Source organism: Macaca nemestrina, chromosome 2 (assembly GCF_043159975.1).
Source record: "Macaca nemestrina isolate mMacNem1 chromosome 2, mMacNem.hap1, whole genome shotgun sequence".
In the NCBI taxonomy this organism is placed as follows: Eukaryota; Metazoa; Chordata; class Mammalia; order Primates; family Cercopithecidae; genus Macaca; species Macaca nemestrina.
In genome coordinates, this window is record NC_092126.1 from 163957342 (window position 1) to 163975041 (window position 17700).

General features: G+C 47.1%; 1 protein-coding gene across 2 annotated transcripts in view; it reads right to left on the minus strand.

The window, feature by feature from the left end:
- Positions 1-17700, minus strand: part of LOC105470331 (nuclear receptor subfamily 1 group I member 2) — a 40326-nt gene that overhangs the window by 10328 nt on the left and 12298 nt on the right. For both annotated transcript variants that reach the window (XM_011722194.3, XM_011722195.3), the window contains exons 2-5: positions 5939-6157; positions 3195-3328; positions 1671-1858; positions 442-716 (exon numbers count right to left, since the gene is read on the minus strand). In XM_011722194.3, coding sequence (XP_011720496.1) covers positions 442-716; positions 1671-1858; positions 3195-3328; positions 5939-5970 — 629 coding nt within the window. In that variant the 5' untranslated portion in view covers positions 5971-6157. The remainder of the gene's footprint in view (positions 1-441; positions 717-1670; positions 1859-3194; positions 3329-5938; positions 6158-17700) is intronic.

Below are 17700 nucleotides of genomic sequence, written 5' to 3' on the forward strand. Positions count from 1 at the left end.
GAGGACCACCCACCCTCCCCACGGCCTTCGCAGTCTTATCTTGTCTATTTCTCTCATTCTTTGGTCTGGAACTGTCAACATGTGATTCCTGCCCCTTTAAGGGAGAGTAGGAAAGGCTATCTGAATGCCCACTCTGTGCTGGGGGCTCTTCAGATGTGTTCTTGTTTCACAGAACAGCCCTGCAGGGGAAGCACTGTTAGCTTCCATTGGGCAGGTGGATAGGCAGAGACACTGGCAGGCCCACAGCCACAAAGCTAACCAGCCACACAGCGAGGCCTCTAGGTCCCCGCAGCACTGGCTGCCCTGGGGGGCAGGGCTCTGGAAAAGGAGGGTCTTCTGCCACCAATATCTCCCAAATTCAGGATCTACCCCAGGTCCTTTGAACCTTCTGGCTACTTCCAGCTCCTTTCCACACCCAACCACCCAGTCTCCATGTCCTACCTGAAGTAGGAGATGACTTTGGCAAAGTTGATGATGCCTTTGAACATGTAGGTTGACATGTCAGCCATGTGGGGCAGCAAGGAGAAGATCTCTTTCCCGCCATTGTCGGCTGGGGGTTTGTAGTTCCAGACACTGCCATCCTCCCCCCGCAGCTGCACGGAGACCTTCACAGACCACAGATCTTTCCTGACCTGGTTCCACTTGGCAGCTTCTTCCCTCGATGGGGCCTGCAGAGACTCTGGCATCTCACAGCCACTGCTAAGCACCCCTGGCAGCTAGGACACATGCCAGGAGGCGGAGAGGGGAGAGACAGCACGTGTTTTCATAGACAGGTCCCAACTCAGGCCCCAGCCAAACGTGCACAGCCACAGCTGCAGCCCGAGAGGATGCGCAAATGCAGGCATTCACACCCACATGCACGCATGTGTCCTCACACATACAGACACACAGCCTTTGTTTCTTCTCTCTGGTGTCCTCTACCAGATGAAGGTGCTTTGGGGATCTATGAATCAATGGTCACACACGTCCCTGCTTGGTTAAAATGGAGGGCAAGGGGGACTCCAACCATGGTGTGTCGTCCCAAGCATTCCAGATGTTGGGTTCAGGAGACTCAGAAGGTTTAGGGCGCTATGGATGGGAAGAGCAGATCCGAGGTCACTGGGCTCATCCAGTTCTTTGAGCTGGGAAGGGCCACCTGAGATATCTATCAGTGCAAAGGGGAAGGAGGGCACTTGGAGCACAGACATGGCTAATGTGCCTGGGATCAAGAAACACCGGTTCACGAAAGTCACACCCCTCGACAGGTCCTGACCCTGTCCTCATAAAGCCCTGAATGCCAGTCACACTGGGGGACTGCCTAGCTTTCCCTCCACTTACTGCTCAGACCCAGTTCCTACCTGCTTTAAATGAGAGAGCAGCGATTTTCAGACCTGAACCTGCAACAGGGGAACAGAAACTCCCCTCCCTGGAGTTTCTGATTCAGTTGGTCTGGGGCGACCTGAAAATCTGCATGCTGATGCTGCTGACCCAGGGACCACACTTGGAGAGCCTTTGGGAATGAGACTAAAGCTTTGAGGAGCTCGCACAGACGCAGGGCCAGCTCTGCAAATCTACCCTCCACCACTGATTAGCTGTGACCTCGTACAAGTTTCTTATCCTTGGGGAACCTCAGTTTCTATGTGAGAATGAAGATGGCGGTGACACCTCAGTCACTGTGCAGTTCCTCCTACCCGGAAATTCTTGAAATGGGAGAAGGTAGTGTCAAAGGTTTTCATCTGAGCGTCCATCAGCTCCCTGATCATCATCCGCTGCTCCTCCGTCAGCCCCTGCACTCCGGGTGGCTGAGTCCCGATCCGTTCTCTTTTCTTCCTCTTGATCAAGGCCCGCCTCTCCTCTACGGCCGCGTCGGACATGATCACTGCAGGGACAGCAAGGCTGGCTCAGGCACACGTGCCCCTGGTCAGCCTCCAGCCCCCCAGGGATCTGCTGCGTAACCCTCTCAAGGCAGCAGAAGGCATTGGGTAAAAGGGAAAGTAATGGTGACAAGCGATTCTCCCCTGTCTGGACTCAAGAGGCCTGTGGGCTCCTCTGGAGTAACACCTGGGTGAGGACAGAGGTGAGGTGCGGCTGGGGTATCGCCCTCTGCAGTGGAGTTTGTGAGGACACTGTGGGGCCCTGGCAAGAGCAAGGGCTTCAGAATCCAAAGGCGCTAGGCTTGAGTGAAAACTTTGCCACTTACTACCTGTGACCCCAAGCAACCTCCTTAACCTCTCCTGCCTTCAGGTTTTTTCTTTGTAATCCAGAGAAACCGTGTTTACCTTGCACTGCTATTAAATGAGACCTTGCATGTAGGGTGCCTAATATAGTTCCTGGTACATAAGAGATGTTCAGTAAATGGCATCTACTGTTATCATTTTTCGGATGAATTATATACCAAGACTCTTCAGAGGTGTCTGGGTCTCCAAGACCCCAGAGAGCTGGGCTACAGCTTAGCAAGAAATAGCAACTCCAGACACTTCATATATAGCCCGGAGCCTTAGGTCTTCTGTGGATTTCGGGAGCCCACTCATGCGTGTAGAGCAAAGCTATGAGGTCCTTGGTGGGGAGAGATCAAGAACGCCTGCCAGCAGCCTAGAGAACTGAAAGAAGCAGCTTTGGGTCCCCTTGTGTTCCATGGAGACAAAAATGCGCTAGAAGCATCTAGCCTTTTCTGCATGAGCCTTAATCTCAGAGTGACCTAGGAGCACAAATATATCAAAGTTAAATAGGTAGAGTGAGAACACCTCCTGTCACCTGTCTGCTAACAGTTCCCCTGTGAAGATCCAGGTCTGGTGCGGATGGTGGGCGCTAGTAGCTATAAAGCGGGGGTCCTGTCACCCACGTGGCTCCTGCTTCCCTCCCCCAGATTCACACCCCTACCCCCAAATGTGGTTTCAAACCATTACAACAATTATGAAGGGGACAAAAAGAATCATGTAGGAGCAACTGAAGGGAGACAGAGGGCACGCCCTGGCAGGGTTGCCCAGCACACATCCCAGGACGGAGATTACAGACTCCCTCCATCACCCAGCGGGCCGGCTGCAAGCGCTCCCCCAGGTGGCTGCCTGTTGCACACTGACACCAGCTCGCATGTGCACGTGTGTTCACGCCCACACTCGCCGCGCATCTCCACACTCGCATGCACGCACCCACAGCACGTCTCTACACAGAGCCGTGCACCCCGGCCCCGGCCCGCCCGCTCGCCCACTGCTCACTCTCCTTCTTCATGCCGCTCTCCAGGCACTTGCGCAGCCGGCAGGCCTGGCACTGTCGCCGGGTCTTCCGGGTGATCTCGCAGGCGCCCTTCCGGAAGGGGCACCTAAGGCGGGCGTTGCGTTTCATGGCCCTCCTGTGAGAGAACAGGGAGCAGAAGGGAGGATGCACGGGTGCCCGGGCCCTCCGCCTGGGGCTCCGGGCTACACCACCTTCCTCTCCAGCCCCTACCAACTCGCGGAGGGGGACACTAGCCTTTGCGTCCCAGCTGGGTCAGATTTTATGGGAAGGGTGTAGGTGGGCGTCCCTAGAGGTCCAGGACTCGGCTAGAGGGGGCAGAAGCCGGGGAGGAAACCTTTTCTGGCCATTCCCGCAGGAAATGGGACACGTGCTTTTCGCCGGGCCTGCAGCCTCAGAACCACTTTCTGGGACACCTCCGCTCCAGGCCCACCTTCAGCGCCTTCCCTTCCTCCTGAAATACCTGTCCCCTCCTCTTTCACACCCTTGTTACCAGAAAGTTTCCATGGAGATGGGCCTCTTCCTCGATTTCCCCTCCTTAAAGGAGGAAGCCGAGGAAAAATGACCCCAGGAGGGTAAGAAACCACAGAAGCCCCCTGCCGCCTTCCCCAGCTCCCCTTCCAGACTGGGCGGCCAGGGAGGAAGGGGTGAACTATGGGGAAGCTTTTCTACCCTACGGGGCAGCGGCTTCCCCATGGCAGAGTGGATTTCCCTCGTTGACCTAGGGGGCAAGGAGGTCGAACGCCTGGAACAGCAGAGCGTGCAGGCGCGACCCACGGGCCCCGCACACCCCTCTCTGCGGTGCACAGAGAGGCAATGGGGCAGATGCCTTTTGGAGACTCTGGTACAAGATCACCTCCTCCCAGCCCGGAAGTCCTGCTTGTCCCACAAAAGACACGGTCACTGCAGCCCTACCTTTACTTTCCCCATTTCCACAGCTGGACGGAAAGAAACAATTTCTCCCTTGGCTCTGGCCTCTGAGTCTGGTCCAGAGTGGAAACTGAGGGAAGGCTGGCCCAGGAGCATGGAACAGCCAGGTGGGGCTGCAGAGTTCCCTGAGGGAAGGCCTGGGAAGCTGAGCCAAGCCCGCAGTGACCTGGCAGGTGCAGGTTTGAGCTTGGAGGCCTCGGGCCTCGGACCAGCAACCAGCCCAGGGTCATGTTCTTCACAGACGCCATCCCTGCCTTTTGCCTTCCCAACTGGCCTGGGTAAGAAAGCCCTGATGCTACATCAAAGTCCACCGAGAATGGGTCAAAGGTGAAACCGGGGCTCACACTGATTAAAGGTATGCTATGTATCAGATGCTAGGCTAGGTATTTTGCAGTTTTGTAAATTTAGTTCTCAAACGCTGTGAAATTCATAATCTCATCTGCCTGGCACAGATGAGGGAGACTGAGGCTTGGAGACGATGGATTCCCAGCTGTCCTCCGGGTACATGACAAGCTGAAATTTGAATCCAGGTCTGCCTGATACTGGATTTAGCTTTTGCCCACTACAACATGTTGCCTCTTTCTGAGAGTCCCAGGAATAGTACCCAAACGAGGAAGGGAGAGCAGAAGATTCCCACATGCTGAGGCAGGATGCACAGACACTCCTTGGGCAGCCTCTTCTGTGCCAGCAGCATCTGGAGCTGGTGCAGACATCCAGCCTCTTCCACGCAGTCACGTGGCGTGTGGCCAGCTCAGGGACGTATCTGCTGCTCTTTGCTAGTGACTAGCTCAGGCATAGGCTGGGCCTGGCTCTAGCCAATGTGAGGGGACTCCTGGGAAAGATTTCCTTACTCTCAAAGCTAAGCCTTTCTGTGCGTCTGCTGAACATCATGACTCCTGCCTGAGCCCCGGCACTGTGCCCCTATAAGGGGAGCCAGACTGCAATGAGAGCTCTCGCGTGGGATGGCTGAAGAGAAAAATGGAAAGAACTGAGCTGCTGAACTCAACCTGGAGGCCTTCACACTTCCTGTTAGGAGAGGTAACGCGTTTTCCTGATTGCCAAACCAATTTGCAATAAAGGTCCTACGACTTGTAGCTGAACCCAGCCTGACACTGCTGATGTGTCTCACCCCTGTTACAACTCATGCAACGCGAATGTTCATTTCTCCCTGGAACCTGCCCTTTTCCATTTGCGTGCCCAGCCACCAGGAAGAACTCGGCAAAGGGCCATCAGGCAGGCTGTCTTGGAAATGCATGAGGGTCCCACATGTGGCTCCTGACATGGGAGCTGCTCCTTGCATACCCTGTGCCCTCCGGAGGGTGCCCCTGGAGGGCTTCCTCACACATGGCTTTCCCTCCTCCCCACCCCTCCCCTCCCTTTGGTCTGCTTCTCTTCCCATGGTCTGAGCATTTATTTTATGCCATTCTTTAGGAAACAACCACCCCAGAAGGCGAATGTGAACACTTGGATTTGGGAGTTTCAAATTCTTTACCTTTCACTGAGTCATTTTCCATTTTATTCAAGAGCACATGGAGAAACCAAGGTATATCTTAATGGAAGGAGACCCTTCCTGGGTAGAACAGGAAGACTGAAGATGAATGATTCCTCTGGGATATAAATGGCTCCCTTGAGACTAATTACAAGGCCTTTGGGTGGGCTACCAGCCCACACTGAACCTGGGGGACAGGTCAAGCTGAGGCCCTGAGACGTTACCCAGTGGGTTAGTGGCAGACCCCAGTTAGGTGTGACCCAGCGTGTCAGTGGTGGCAGGTGGGTGAAGGCTGATGGGTAACTCTACCTGAAAAAGCCCTTGCATCCTTCACATGTCATGACATTGAAGTGATAACCAGTGGCCTTGTCCCCACATACACGGCAGATTTGGGGACCCCCAACTTCCTCATCTGCGTTGACAGTGGGCTTTCCAGGAACAAACTCTGTGTCCTCACAGTATACAAAGTCAGCATGGTTCCAGCCTTCTTTGGGTCTCACCTCCAGGTTTGCTTCTGGGCCTCTTGGACTAGAAATGAGAAAACCACAGAGAATGAAAAGACTGGACAGGCATGTGTAGAGGCCTCAGAGGAAACACTCTGTCCCTTCCATGCATCACTCACATTTGGGCCTGTGGACTCAGGAACTGACCTCTCATGGGGAAAAAAAGCAGGGAATGGGGTTGGAATTGTTATAAAGAGAACTGTAATCATGACGTTTTGTACACAAAAATAGAGCCCTGGAATAGAACCTGTGAACAAGGGCATGGGAAAGACAAGGGCAAGAGGGAGGCAGAAATGAGAAGAAAAGAGAGCAGGCTGTCTGGGTCGGATCATGGAGGCCACAGCTGAGTGGACTGAGGTTAGGAGGCCACGACCTGGCCAGAGGTCTCAACGGGGAGCAACTCATGGACAGATTACTTGTTCAAGATGATTTCTGGGATTGGGACATTGAGGGAGGATAGTCCCTCAGGTGGGGTGTGGCCTAAGCTCCCACAAGGAGCTGGAAAGGCTGGGCAGAAGGAGAATTTTCAACTAAGTAGCCAGGCAGATGGGGAAAAAGTGGAGGCGTGGCGGGCAAGATCACAACATGGGAAGAAAAATGGCCTGTGGTCCCAGCAGAGTTGGGGTCTAAGTGGATATTGAAGAACTTGTGCCTATTAATAGAGCTGTGGCTAAGCATGGTGGCTGATGCCTGTAATTCCAGGGCTTCGGGAGGCTGAGGCAAGAGGATTGCTTGAGCCCAGGCATTTGAGACCAGCCTGGGCAACAAAGTGAGATCTCGTCTTTACAAAAAATATAAAAAACAGCCAAGATCGATGTCATGAGCCTATAGTCCCAGCTACTTGGGAAGCTGAGGTGGGAGGATTTCTTGAGCCTGAGGGTTTGAGGCTGCAGCCAGCTAGAATCCTTCTAGTGCACTCTAGCCTGGGTGACAAAGTGAGACCTCATCTCTAAAAGAAAGAAAAAAAGAAAAAAAAATGAGCTGTACTCAAAGATGTCCTCCCCAGGCAACTTCCGCCTTGAGAGCATAACCTGAATTCTACTTGGAACAGACATTGAGAATGCTCAGTAGAAATGGGGGACTATACTGTTACTACCATCCCCGAAAGTCTCTCTAGGCGCTGACTGACAAGCGCAGCCACCACCACAAATGATGATCCTTTTTCTAAAGCCAAAATCGAAACTTAATACAATTCTAACACATAAATTTCTGTTTCTAACGTCATGACAGGTGACATCTGACGGTTTCACCTGTAAGAGTAAATAAGGAATTAATCTGTCTCTGACCCTGGCCCTCCATTGCACTGTGAATAAAATACATTGACTGGAAACTTGAACTGAACAGGCATAGGGGAAAATCTCCCTGATTTTTCAAATCATGATCCTGACTTTATGTAGGCTTGCAGACAAAATGTATACTTTAGGTGTTCACAAAAACCTCAAGCCAAAAAGTTGATTTAAGATTTAAAGTGCATTTGGGTTGGGAATTCTCCCAGATACCCACAAAAGCAGACAGAAATCCTTTTTTTTTTTTTTTTTTGAGACCAAGTCATGCTCTGTCACGCAGGCTGGAGTACAGTGGCTCCATCTAAGCTCACTGCAACCTCTGCCTCCAGGGTACAAGCGATTCTGCTGCCTCAGCCTCCTGAGTAGCTGGGACTACAGGCGTCCACCACCATGCCTGGCTAATTTTTGTATTTTCAGTAGAGATAGAATTTCACCATGTTGGTCAGGCTGTTCTCAAACTCCTGACCTCAAGTGATCCACCCCCCTCAGCCTCCCAAAGTGCTGAGATTACAGGTGTGAGCCACCACGTCTGGCCAGAAATCCTCCTTTTTGGAGGAACTCACTTTCCACTTTCTAACTAGGCACAAATAATTACCTATAATTTCAAAGAAATATGAGCAAATACTCAGAAGTCATGAATGAAAAGACTGGCACAGCATGATGAGCAAGAATCAGCAAAAAAAAAAAAAAAAAAAAAAACCCTTCTAAAATTAGACATGAGAAGATGCCCTGAATTATCAAACACAGAAATGTTTAAATAAGCAGTACAAGAGGTTGAAGACATAAATAAAGAACAAAAGACCATAAAATTGACCAAGCAGATTTGAAAAATGAATAAAAATTTACTATAAAAATCGGAATAAACAAACAACGACTCCTTAAACCAATAATAACAACATCTTGGGAGTTAGGAAAAGCAAAATACGACTAAAATATGGATGGACACAATAACTAAGGTTCTGTATTGTTGAAGGGAAAAAAAGATGGTAAATCTTAGATTTTGATTAGTGAAGTGTGCTTGTTGAAATGTCTAGGGTTATCATTAAAAGCCCAAAAATAGAATGCATAACTTGGAAGCTAATAAAAAGGAAAAAATGGAAGAAAAAAAGTTCAAAAGAAGGCAATTAGAGAGTTAAGAAACTGAAAGGGTAAGACAAATAGAAAATACAGATGTGTGGTAGAAATACCAAATATGGGGCCGGGTGCGGTGGCTCACGCCTGTAATCCCAGCACTTTGGGAAGCCGAGGTGGGAGGATCACCTGAGGTTAGGAGTTTGAGACCAGCCTGGCCAACAGGGTGAAACCCCATCTCTACTAAAAATACAAAATATTAGCTGGATGTGGTGGCGGGTGCCTATAATCCCGGCTACTCAGCAGGCTGAGGCAGGAGAATCGCTTGAACCCAGGAGGTGGAGGTTGCAGTGAGCCGAGATCGTGCCATTGCACTCCAGCCTGGATGATAAGAACAAAACTTTGTCTCAAAAAAAAAAAAAAACAAACAAATATGTTGTTAGTTAAATGTAAATATATTAAAAGACACTGTGGGTCTGGATGTAGTGGCTCATGCCTGTAATCCCAGCACTTTGGAAGGCTGAGGTGGGCAGATCACTTGAGGCCAGGAATTCAGGACCAGCCTGGCCAACATGGAGAAGCCCCATCTCTATCAAAAATACAAAAATTCGCTGGGTGTGGTGGCGCATGCCTGTAATCCCAGTTACTTGGGAGGCTGAGGCATGAGAATCACTTGAACCTGGGAGGCAGAGGTTGCAGTGAGACAAGATTGTGCCACTGCACTCCAGCCTGGGCAACACAGCGAGACTCTGTCTCAAAAAAAAAAAAAAGCACACTGAGAAAGATGGTTTCAGCACATAGCTGCAGCAATCTTAGGTTCAGGATTAGTATTTTGGGGCAGATTTTGTATTAGAGAATAAGGCATGGAACAGATACCAAAATGGAAACTAATGATTATTCAAACTCAGTGTTTCAGGTCCTTTGTGAAAGATCATTCATTGTCTTAGTGTATTCGGGTTGCCATAACAAAATATCAGAAGCTGAGTGGCTTATAAACAACAGAAATTTATCTCTCATGGTTCTGGAGGCTGAGAAGTCCAAGATTAAGGCACTGGTAGATTCAATGTCTGTGAGAGCCTGCTTCCTGTCATCTATGGCACTTTCTCCGTGTCCTCATATAGTGAAAGGGGCTAGCCAGCCAGCTCTTTGGGTCTCTAGGGCCTCTCTCTCTCTCTTTTGAAACAGAAAAAAAGGAAAAGAAAAACCTCTGCCACCCGGGCTGGAGTACAGTGGTGTGATTTCAGCTTATTGCAGCCTCTACCTCCTGGACTCAAGCGATCCCCCAACTCAGCCTCCTGGGACCACAGGTGCGTGCCACCATACCCAGCTACTTTTTTTTTTTTTTCATTTTTAGTAGAGACAGGGTTTCCCCATATTGCCCAGGCTTGTCTGCAACTTCTGGGCTCAAGTGATCACCTGCCTCAACCTCCCAAAGTGCTGGGATTACAGGCATGAGCCACCACGCCCCGTCTCTGGGGTCTCATTCATGAGGACACTAACTCAATCACGAGGGTTCCACCCTCATGACCCAGTCACCCCCCAAAGGCCCCACCTTCTAAAGCCATCACACTGGGGATGAGGATTTTAACATATGAATTTGGGGGAAACATAAACATTCAGAACATGGCACTCATTTATTCCTCATAACAATCATCATGACATTTATCATATTCCTCAACAGACATGTGTTGAGAATCTACCACACACCAGATATATTCTGTTATGTATTCCAAATAACTTGGAAGTCACTCTTACGACAAAAACCCAGGGACTTTACAAAACCCTCTAACTGTTCACAAAGAGTGTTCCCAAATCAAAGAGCATCACAGGCAGGCAGAGGAAATTTTATTAGCAGGATAGTATTTCAGGGTCTACATTAGAGGAGAACAACCTCCCTTACGTTTTCAGCATCATTCAGGAGCCATGAGGGATAGCAGCACCTGGGGCAATGGAGACAGTAGGCAAAGATTCTGCACATCAATTATGAACTTTGGACAATTGAAGATGGTGAGATGGTGCTTTCTCAGCAATAAATATAAATGCTATTCCCCATAATGGAAGTGACAATTACAACTCGACTACATGATTCACAGGAGAAGCCCAACAGGTGACGTGGACCAAGAAGATAAAAGAAATGTCACCAAAGGACCACAGAAAGGACATTTACTTAAACCATGTCTAATTTACACTTTCCCCAATTTCTGAATGAGGAGATAGTAGAATTAATGCCAGAATCTCATTCCACGGTATTTGTATAACTTTCACTTTGTTTGGCCCAAGTGTTAAGCAAGCCGACTCTGGCACATTCTGTAGTTCCTTCTCTCATATGCCTACGAAACTCCAGCTAGAGAACCCATGACAGCTGTTGTCCAAGGTGGTTCCCAAGGAGCCATGCCCTGAAAGATTCACACCCTTGTGCAGCCCCCTCCTATAGTGAGTCTAGGCTGGTCTGTGACTTGCTTAGTTAATAGAATGTGGGGAAGAGACAGTTCTGGGCCTAAGCAGTAAGAAGCCTGGTAGCTTCTACTTTTGTCTTTGGAGAGCCCTAAGCCACTGTGTAACAAAGTCTGGCTACCCTGCTTAGTGACCACCCAAAGAGACCATGCAGAGAGTTCATGTGAAGAGGGAGAGGCCTGAGATCACACCAATGAGACAGGCCCAGCCACCCTAGCCTCCTGGCCATCCTCACCAAACATCAGATGTGTGGGTGAGCCCTCTTGGACTCCCCAGCCCAGTTATGCCTCTAGGTGACTGCAGCTTTGGCCAAGGTCCTGTGGTGCAGAAGAACTCCCTAGCTGAGCCCAGCCAACACAGAAAATCATGTCAGAAAATGAAACAGTGGTGGGTTTAATCCAGTAAGTTTAAGGGAGATTTGTTATGTGGCAAGAAATAATGGAAGCAGAACCCTTGGAGTTGGGTTAGAAATAGATCTGAACTGGGGTGAAGGGGTGCCAGCCAGCAGCTGCAGTCCTGCTCCCGTGTCACTCTTCCATCACTGTTCCTTTACAGAATGTCGCCCTTGGGCAGGAAAATGACAGGGACTGGGTGGCTGGTGTGTGCCAGCTACATCTCTATTTCATGCAAATTTAGTGAGACCAATTAGATGTGTACTTTTAACTGAATACAGCTGTGTTTGCTTCTGAGGGCTCCACCTGCTTCTCAGGGTGCTTAGTAATTGGTGAAGTCTCATCAGAAGAGGGTTGAAAGTATCATCTCCTGTACCGAGTGAAAGTAAAACACTTCTTCAGAGAGGCCTTTGCAAAGATAATTGATTGTAAAATCCAGTATGCAAGGTGAATATTAAAGCTAAGGACTATGTTCTCAGAAAGGAAGAATATAATTCATTTATTTAATAAATGAGTGAATAAATTATCAATGAACTTAGTCTTTCTACATGACTAAACTTGTCAGTTTGCTGAAGGCACCGTAAGTCTGCACTGAGCACACACAGCTCCTCTCCTCTTCAGGTGAGCGATTCATTGACATTATTTAGCTGGTAGGAGGTGGAGCCAGAATCTCAATCCATGTCAGTCTAACTCCAAAACCTGTGTTCTTAATTCAGTGCTATGCTGCATCCTTCACAAGGTTTGTCTTTGAGTGAATGAACTGTTCATTAAACTTTCTTCATTTCCATGCCTGCAAACTTTTTCCTAGGTGGTTCACCCCAGACAGGGTCCCTCCATGCCATGGGACTCCTTTAATGTAGCTTTCTGTTCTCAGGCAGGAAGTGATTCCCTAAGACCCTCACTTCTTTTCTTGCCATTTCAATTCTAGCTATAGAAGAATGGACCAAGGAACCTTGTTGCCACCCTGACCACATCCAGAGTTATCTTGTCCCATACCCTCTGAAGGGCTTGAGCCCAGGAGGTCAAGACCTGCCTGGGTAATATAGCAAGACCCCATTCTCCAGAAAAAGGAAAAAAAAAAAAGACCAAAAAAAATCATATGATTAATGAAAAGGAAATGGAAGATAATATAGACAAAGAGATGAAGGCAAGAAAAGTTTCAAAGGAGAACTATGATCTATGAAAAAGTAAAAGACCCATAATAGCCAAAATAATGTTGAAAGAGAAGAACAAAGTTGGAGGACTTACGCTTTTTGATTTCAAAACTTACAACAAAGCTAAAATAACCAAGATAATGTGGCATTAGTATAAAGACAGATCTAGAGATTGATGGATCAGAATTGAGATTCAAGAAATAAACCCTTACTGTTATCATTAATTGATCTCTGGTAAAAATGCAAGGCAATTCAATGGAGGAAAGACCAACTTTGCTAAAAAATGGTGCTTGGAAAATTGGATATTCACATGCAAGATGAATTAAAGCTCTTATCTCGTGCCATACAGAAAATTTTACTCAAAATGGATTACAAAATCATAGACCTAAATGTAAGAGCTATAAACTATAAAACTCTGAGAAGAAAACATAGGAATAAGTCCTTATGGTTAGGGAAAGATTTCTTAGATATGACACCAAAAGCATGAAGGCTTCAGGTATTTTACACACACACACACACAAACACACACACACACACACACATATATATTTTTTGAGACAAAGTTTCGTCACCTAGGCTGGAGTGCAGTGGTGCAATCTTAGCTCACCACGGCCTCTGCCTCCCAGGTTCAGGCAAGTCTCCTGCCTCAGTTTCCCGAGTAGCTGGGATTACAGGCACCTGCCACCACGCCCGGCTAATTTTTGTATTTTTAGTAGAGACAGTGTTTCACCATGTTGGCCAGGCTGGTCTCAAACTCCTGACCTCAGGTGATCCACGAGCCTCAGCCTCCCAAAGTGCTGGGATTAGAGGCGTGAACCACCATACCCAGCCTAGTTTTCTTTATAAAGCATATTACTGGTGGCTGATAAGACAGATTGTCATATTACATTAGGAAGACTTATTCTATTCCTGGCTTTTAAAAGTCTTTTTTGTTGTTTGTTTGTGTTTGTTTGTTTTTTAATCAGAAAAAATATGGCACAAAAAAGTTGATAAATTGAACTTCATTGAAATTGAAAATGTTTGTGCTTTTCTATACTATTAAGAAAGTAGAAAGATAAGTCACAGACGGAAATTATTTTTAAAATCACATATCCCATAAGGGACTTGTATTCAGAATATATGAAGAACTCTTACAACTCAATAACAGAAATACAAATAACCCAATTTTAAAATGAGCAAAAGATTAAAATAGATATTTCACCAAAGAAGCTATGAAATGACCAATAAACATGTGAAAATATACTCAATATTGGTTATTAGAGAAAGGCAAATTGAAACCACAAAGAAATACCTCTTACAATACACAACAATGGCTACAAATCAAAAAGACATAAGAATCAGTAATAATGTGGAGAAACTGAGCCCTTATGCACTGCTAGCAGGAGTGTAAAATGGTGCAGCCATTTAAGAAAACAATTGCTCAGTTACTTAAACATAAATTCATCGTAAGTCAGAAATTCCACTTCTACATATCCACCCAAGAGAAATGAAAAGCTATGCCCACACACAAAAATTGTACACAACTGTTCATAGCAGCATTATTCATAATAGCCCAAAACCCAACCCACATAGCCATCAACTGGTTCATGGATCAATAAAATGTGGAATACACCTGGAATACTAATATACAATGAAATTCTACTCAGTAGTTTAAAAGAATGAAGGATACATGCTACAGCACAGATGAACCTTGAAAACATTATTCTAAGTGAAAGAAGTATACTCAAAGACCACATATTGTATAGCTCCGCTTATATTAAACGTCCAGGAAAGGAAAATCCATAGAGAAAGTAGATTTGTGGTTGCCTGTGGCTGACAGTGGAATAGAGAGTGGCTGCAAATGGACAGTAGGTTTCTTTTTGGAGCATAGAAATGTCCTGGAATTAGATTTTGATGATAGCTGCACAAGTGTAAATATACTAAAAGTTATTCAATTGTTCACTTAAATGATTAGACTTTATGATACATAAGCTATCTCTCAATAATGCTATTTTTAAAAATTATCAACTGGACATTTCTGCATATTCCAGAAATTAACTGTATGATATCTGAAATTGACAACTCATTGGATGTTTTACAACAGATTGAACCAGCAAAAGACAGTGATAGTGAATTCAAAATTAGGTCAACAGAAAATATATAAACCGAAGCACAGAAACAAACAAAATAAAGAGCATTAAGAAAAAAACAGAGACACATGAAACTCAGTGAAATAGCCTAACATATGTTACAGACACAAGACTGGGACAGAAGCAATCTGGGAACACACATTTGCCAAGAAGTTTTTGAAAGTAATGAAAGGAGGATTAAAAACACACATACCTCCCCACACACCTACCCACACATCATAAAATTGCTGGAAATCGATGACAAGAAAACTAATCTTACAAATACCCAGAAAAAAAAAATTAACCACAAATAAATAAAAATAAGATTAATGGTTGACTTTTCAGTTGAAATTGTAACACAGAAAAGACAATGGGTTGATATCTTTATTGCTGTCCAAGAATTTGACCAACAGTTTAATAATCCTTCCATTGTGAAGGCGAAATAAAGACATTTTCAGACAAAGACTGAAGAATTTTTTTGCCAGCAGATACTTGCGTTACAAGTAATACCAAAGAAAGTTATCCTGGCAAAAGCCAGTGGGGAGCATGGAACTTCAGGAGGGAATGTGGAGAACTAAAAAGGGTAAATATATGGGTGCATATAAAACAATATTGAAGGTTTAAAACTACAATAATAATAATGTCCTGTATATGCTATATTTTAGAGAGATGTATGTATGTATCTGTGTGTGTAGATATGTATATATAGAGAATTGAAATAGTGATGAATTTGGGGTTGGAATTAGTTTCATTTTCTCCTCTATAATTGTCTGTATTTCCTCAGTTTTCCCTGTCCTCTTTAGAGTAAGAGTCTGATGGCTGAATGCCTGGAGGCTGGCATCCCAGAGCACCACTTCAACAGCTTGAAGAAGGAAGTATGGTGGACACAGAGGAAGGGCCGGGACACCTCCCGCCTGGCCCACTGAGCTCTCCCATAAACAGGCTGTTCCTGCTGCTTCCTCACGAGGCCATTTCCTTTCTGCGAAATGCTGATTTTCTGTATAAGATCCCCTGTGTTTGGGGGCGGTGGAGAATAAGAATGAGAAGGGGACACACACACACACACACACACACACACACACACGCATACACACACGTCTTTGTGCCGTTACTTCATTTGCTAAGAGGCCCCAAATCCCCTATTCAAGGGAGAAGGGAGGTCTTCCATGAACGACACACACATAAACACGGGAATGACTGACTGTGACCACACAGGACCCAGCTGGCAGGCAGCCTCCTGGAGGTCAGAGGACTTTGGTTTTTGCTCCTGGCAGGGAGATATAGTGGGCATTGTCTTGTTGTCATAGTCAGGAGGCCAGGTCCTAGCCCTTGCCACTGATGTTGAACTAACTCGCTTTACTCACTAACTGCTTTATGCTTAGTGCCCCTACAATAAAATGGAAGCTGCTAAGAGAGGCTGACATGGCCTTGGGCATGAAGAGGAAGAGGAAGAGGAGAGCACGCTGCTGCAGGGGCTGTTGCCATAGACAGATCTGGCAGGGCAAGAAGTGAGGGGAGAGGAGGTGGGGAGGAACCAGAAAAGCAGATGCCACTCTGAGGCTGGCCCAGGGGAAGCCCCCAGGAGAGCCTGCCCTCCAGAGAAGACAAGTGTGAAGGTGGAGGGAAAGAAACTAAGAAGAGCAGTGCAACTGTAGATAGCAATGGAGGGGAATTTGAAATAAAATCAGTGTGAAGTTTCTGCTACAGAAAGAGCAAGGCTCCCAGGAGTATGTAGAGAGGAGAGGAATAGAGTTGGAAGGGAAGGGAAAAGGGGAGAGCAGTACAAGGCTTGAGAGAGCTCAGGGCTGGACAACGGAGCAAGGAAGGGATGCAAAGGAGCCTTGAGGATTAGAACTAGACAGAACCTGCTGGGTGGGCCTTGATCAACGGAGGACAGTGAGTTCCAAGGAGGCTCAACACAGGGACTCTTGCAAGTCCCCTGTCTTGGGGCTGGGAAAGAAGTCAGGGAGAAATTTCAGGTTGTGTCAGGCTGAATGAGACCCTGCTTCAGTTCCAGGGACCTGGGGTTTTCTGATCAACAGGGGATTAAGCCGTGAAGTGTGGCACACTTGGTGTGAGTGTTTAAATCATGTGAGATGATTCAGCGGTACAGGGTAGATCACAACTACAAACTAGAAAAAAATCACAAAGTTGAGCATGTTCCTCTCCCTGTAGAAGAGACACGAGGAAGGGAAGGACTAAAGGGAGGTGCTGGGAGGAGACTTTGTGCCTTGGGGGAAAGTGAGAGGCAGGGAGGTGATCCACTAGTGACCTTTGGAGTCAAATATTTAGACACTAGGCATGAGAACACAGGTGAGTGCTACAGATACATCTGAGCCAACAGGCCAGGAATTGGAATTGGGTACAGACATGGGAAGTGGTCATCTTTAGTGCTAGAAAGAATGAAATGATCAGTAGAAGGTGCAAGACACTGCCTATTAGGTTGGGAAGTTTAGTGACAACGTAGGGCAAAGGAGAAAACCCCACTATATATTGCCAGCAAAATACTAGAAAGGGGATGATCTACGGGAGAGAAGCCTTGTCAGGGCGTGGTGGGATATAGTTTGATAAACACGGAGAGAGGGAAAACTAAGTCAGTGAGAATGGGGGAATTGTAGTTTAGAAAGAGTTAAGAAGCAAAGTGAAAGAAATTCAAGCAAAAGAACAGAATCCGGCCTTGACTATTTCCAGGCACAGGGAGGTGGCAGCATTAGGAGATGAGGAAGGAGGATTAATGGGGAGCCCAGAGAAACTGCAGGTGATGGGCATGTTTCTTAAGAGAGAAGGAGAAAAGAAGAGGGCTGCTAGCCATGCAGCAGCTAGGGAAGAGTCACAGGTAAGGGCAGACACGCATGGCTAGGGAAGAGTCACAAGTAAGGGCAGACACACAGCAGTGCTGTGTGGTCGTAAACAAGGGAGGCGGGGCTGACTGGCTGAGCAGAACAGGAGACTGAAGGAGCTCAGAGTACACCGCCTCAGAGCCCTTTTATCTCCCTCTCCTGCCCCACCCTCTTCCTGTCCCCCTGCAGGCACGCAAAGCTTGTCTGTTACCGAGGCATCCCTTATGGTCTGCCTACGTTGCACTTTGCCCTGCTAAAGGACT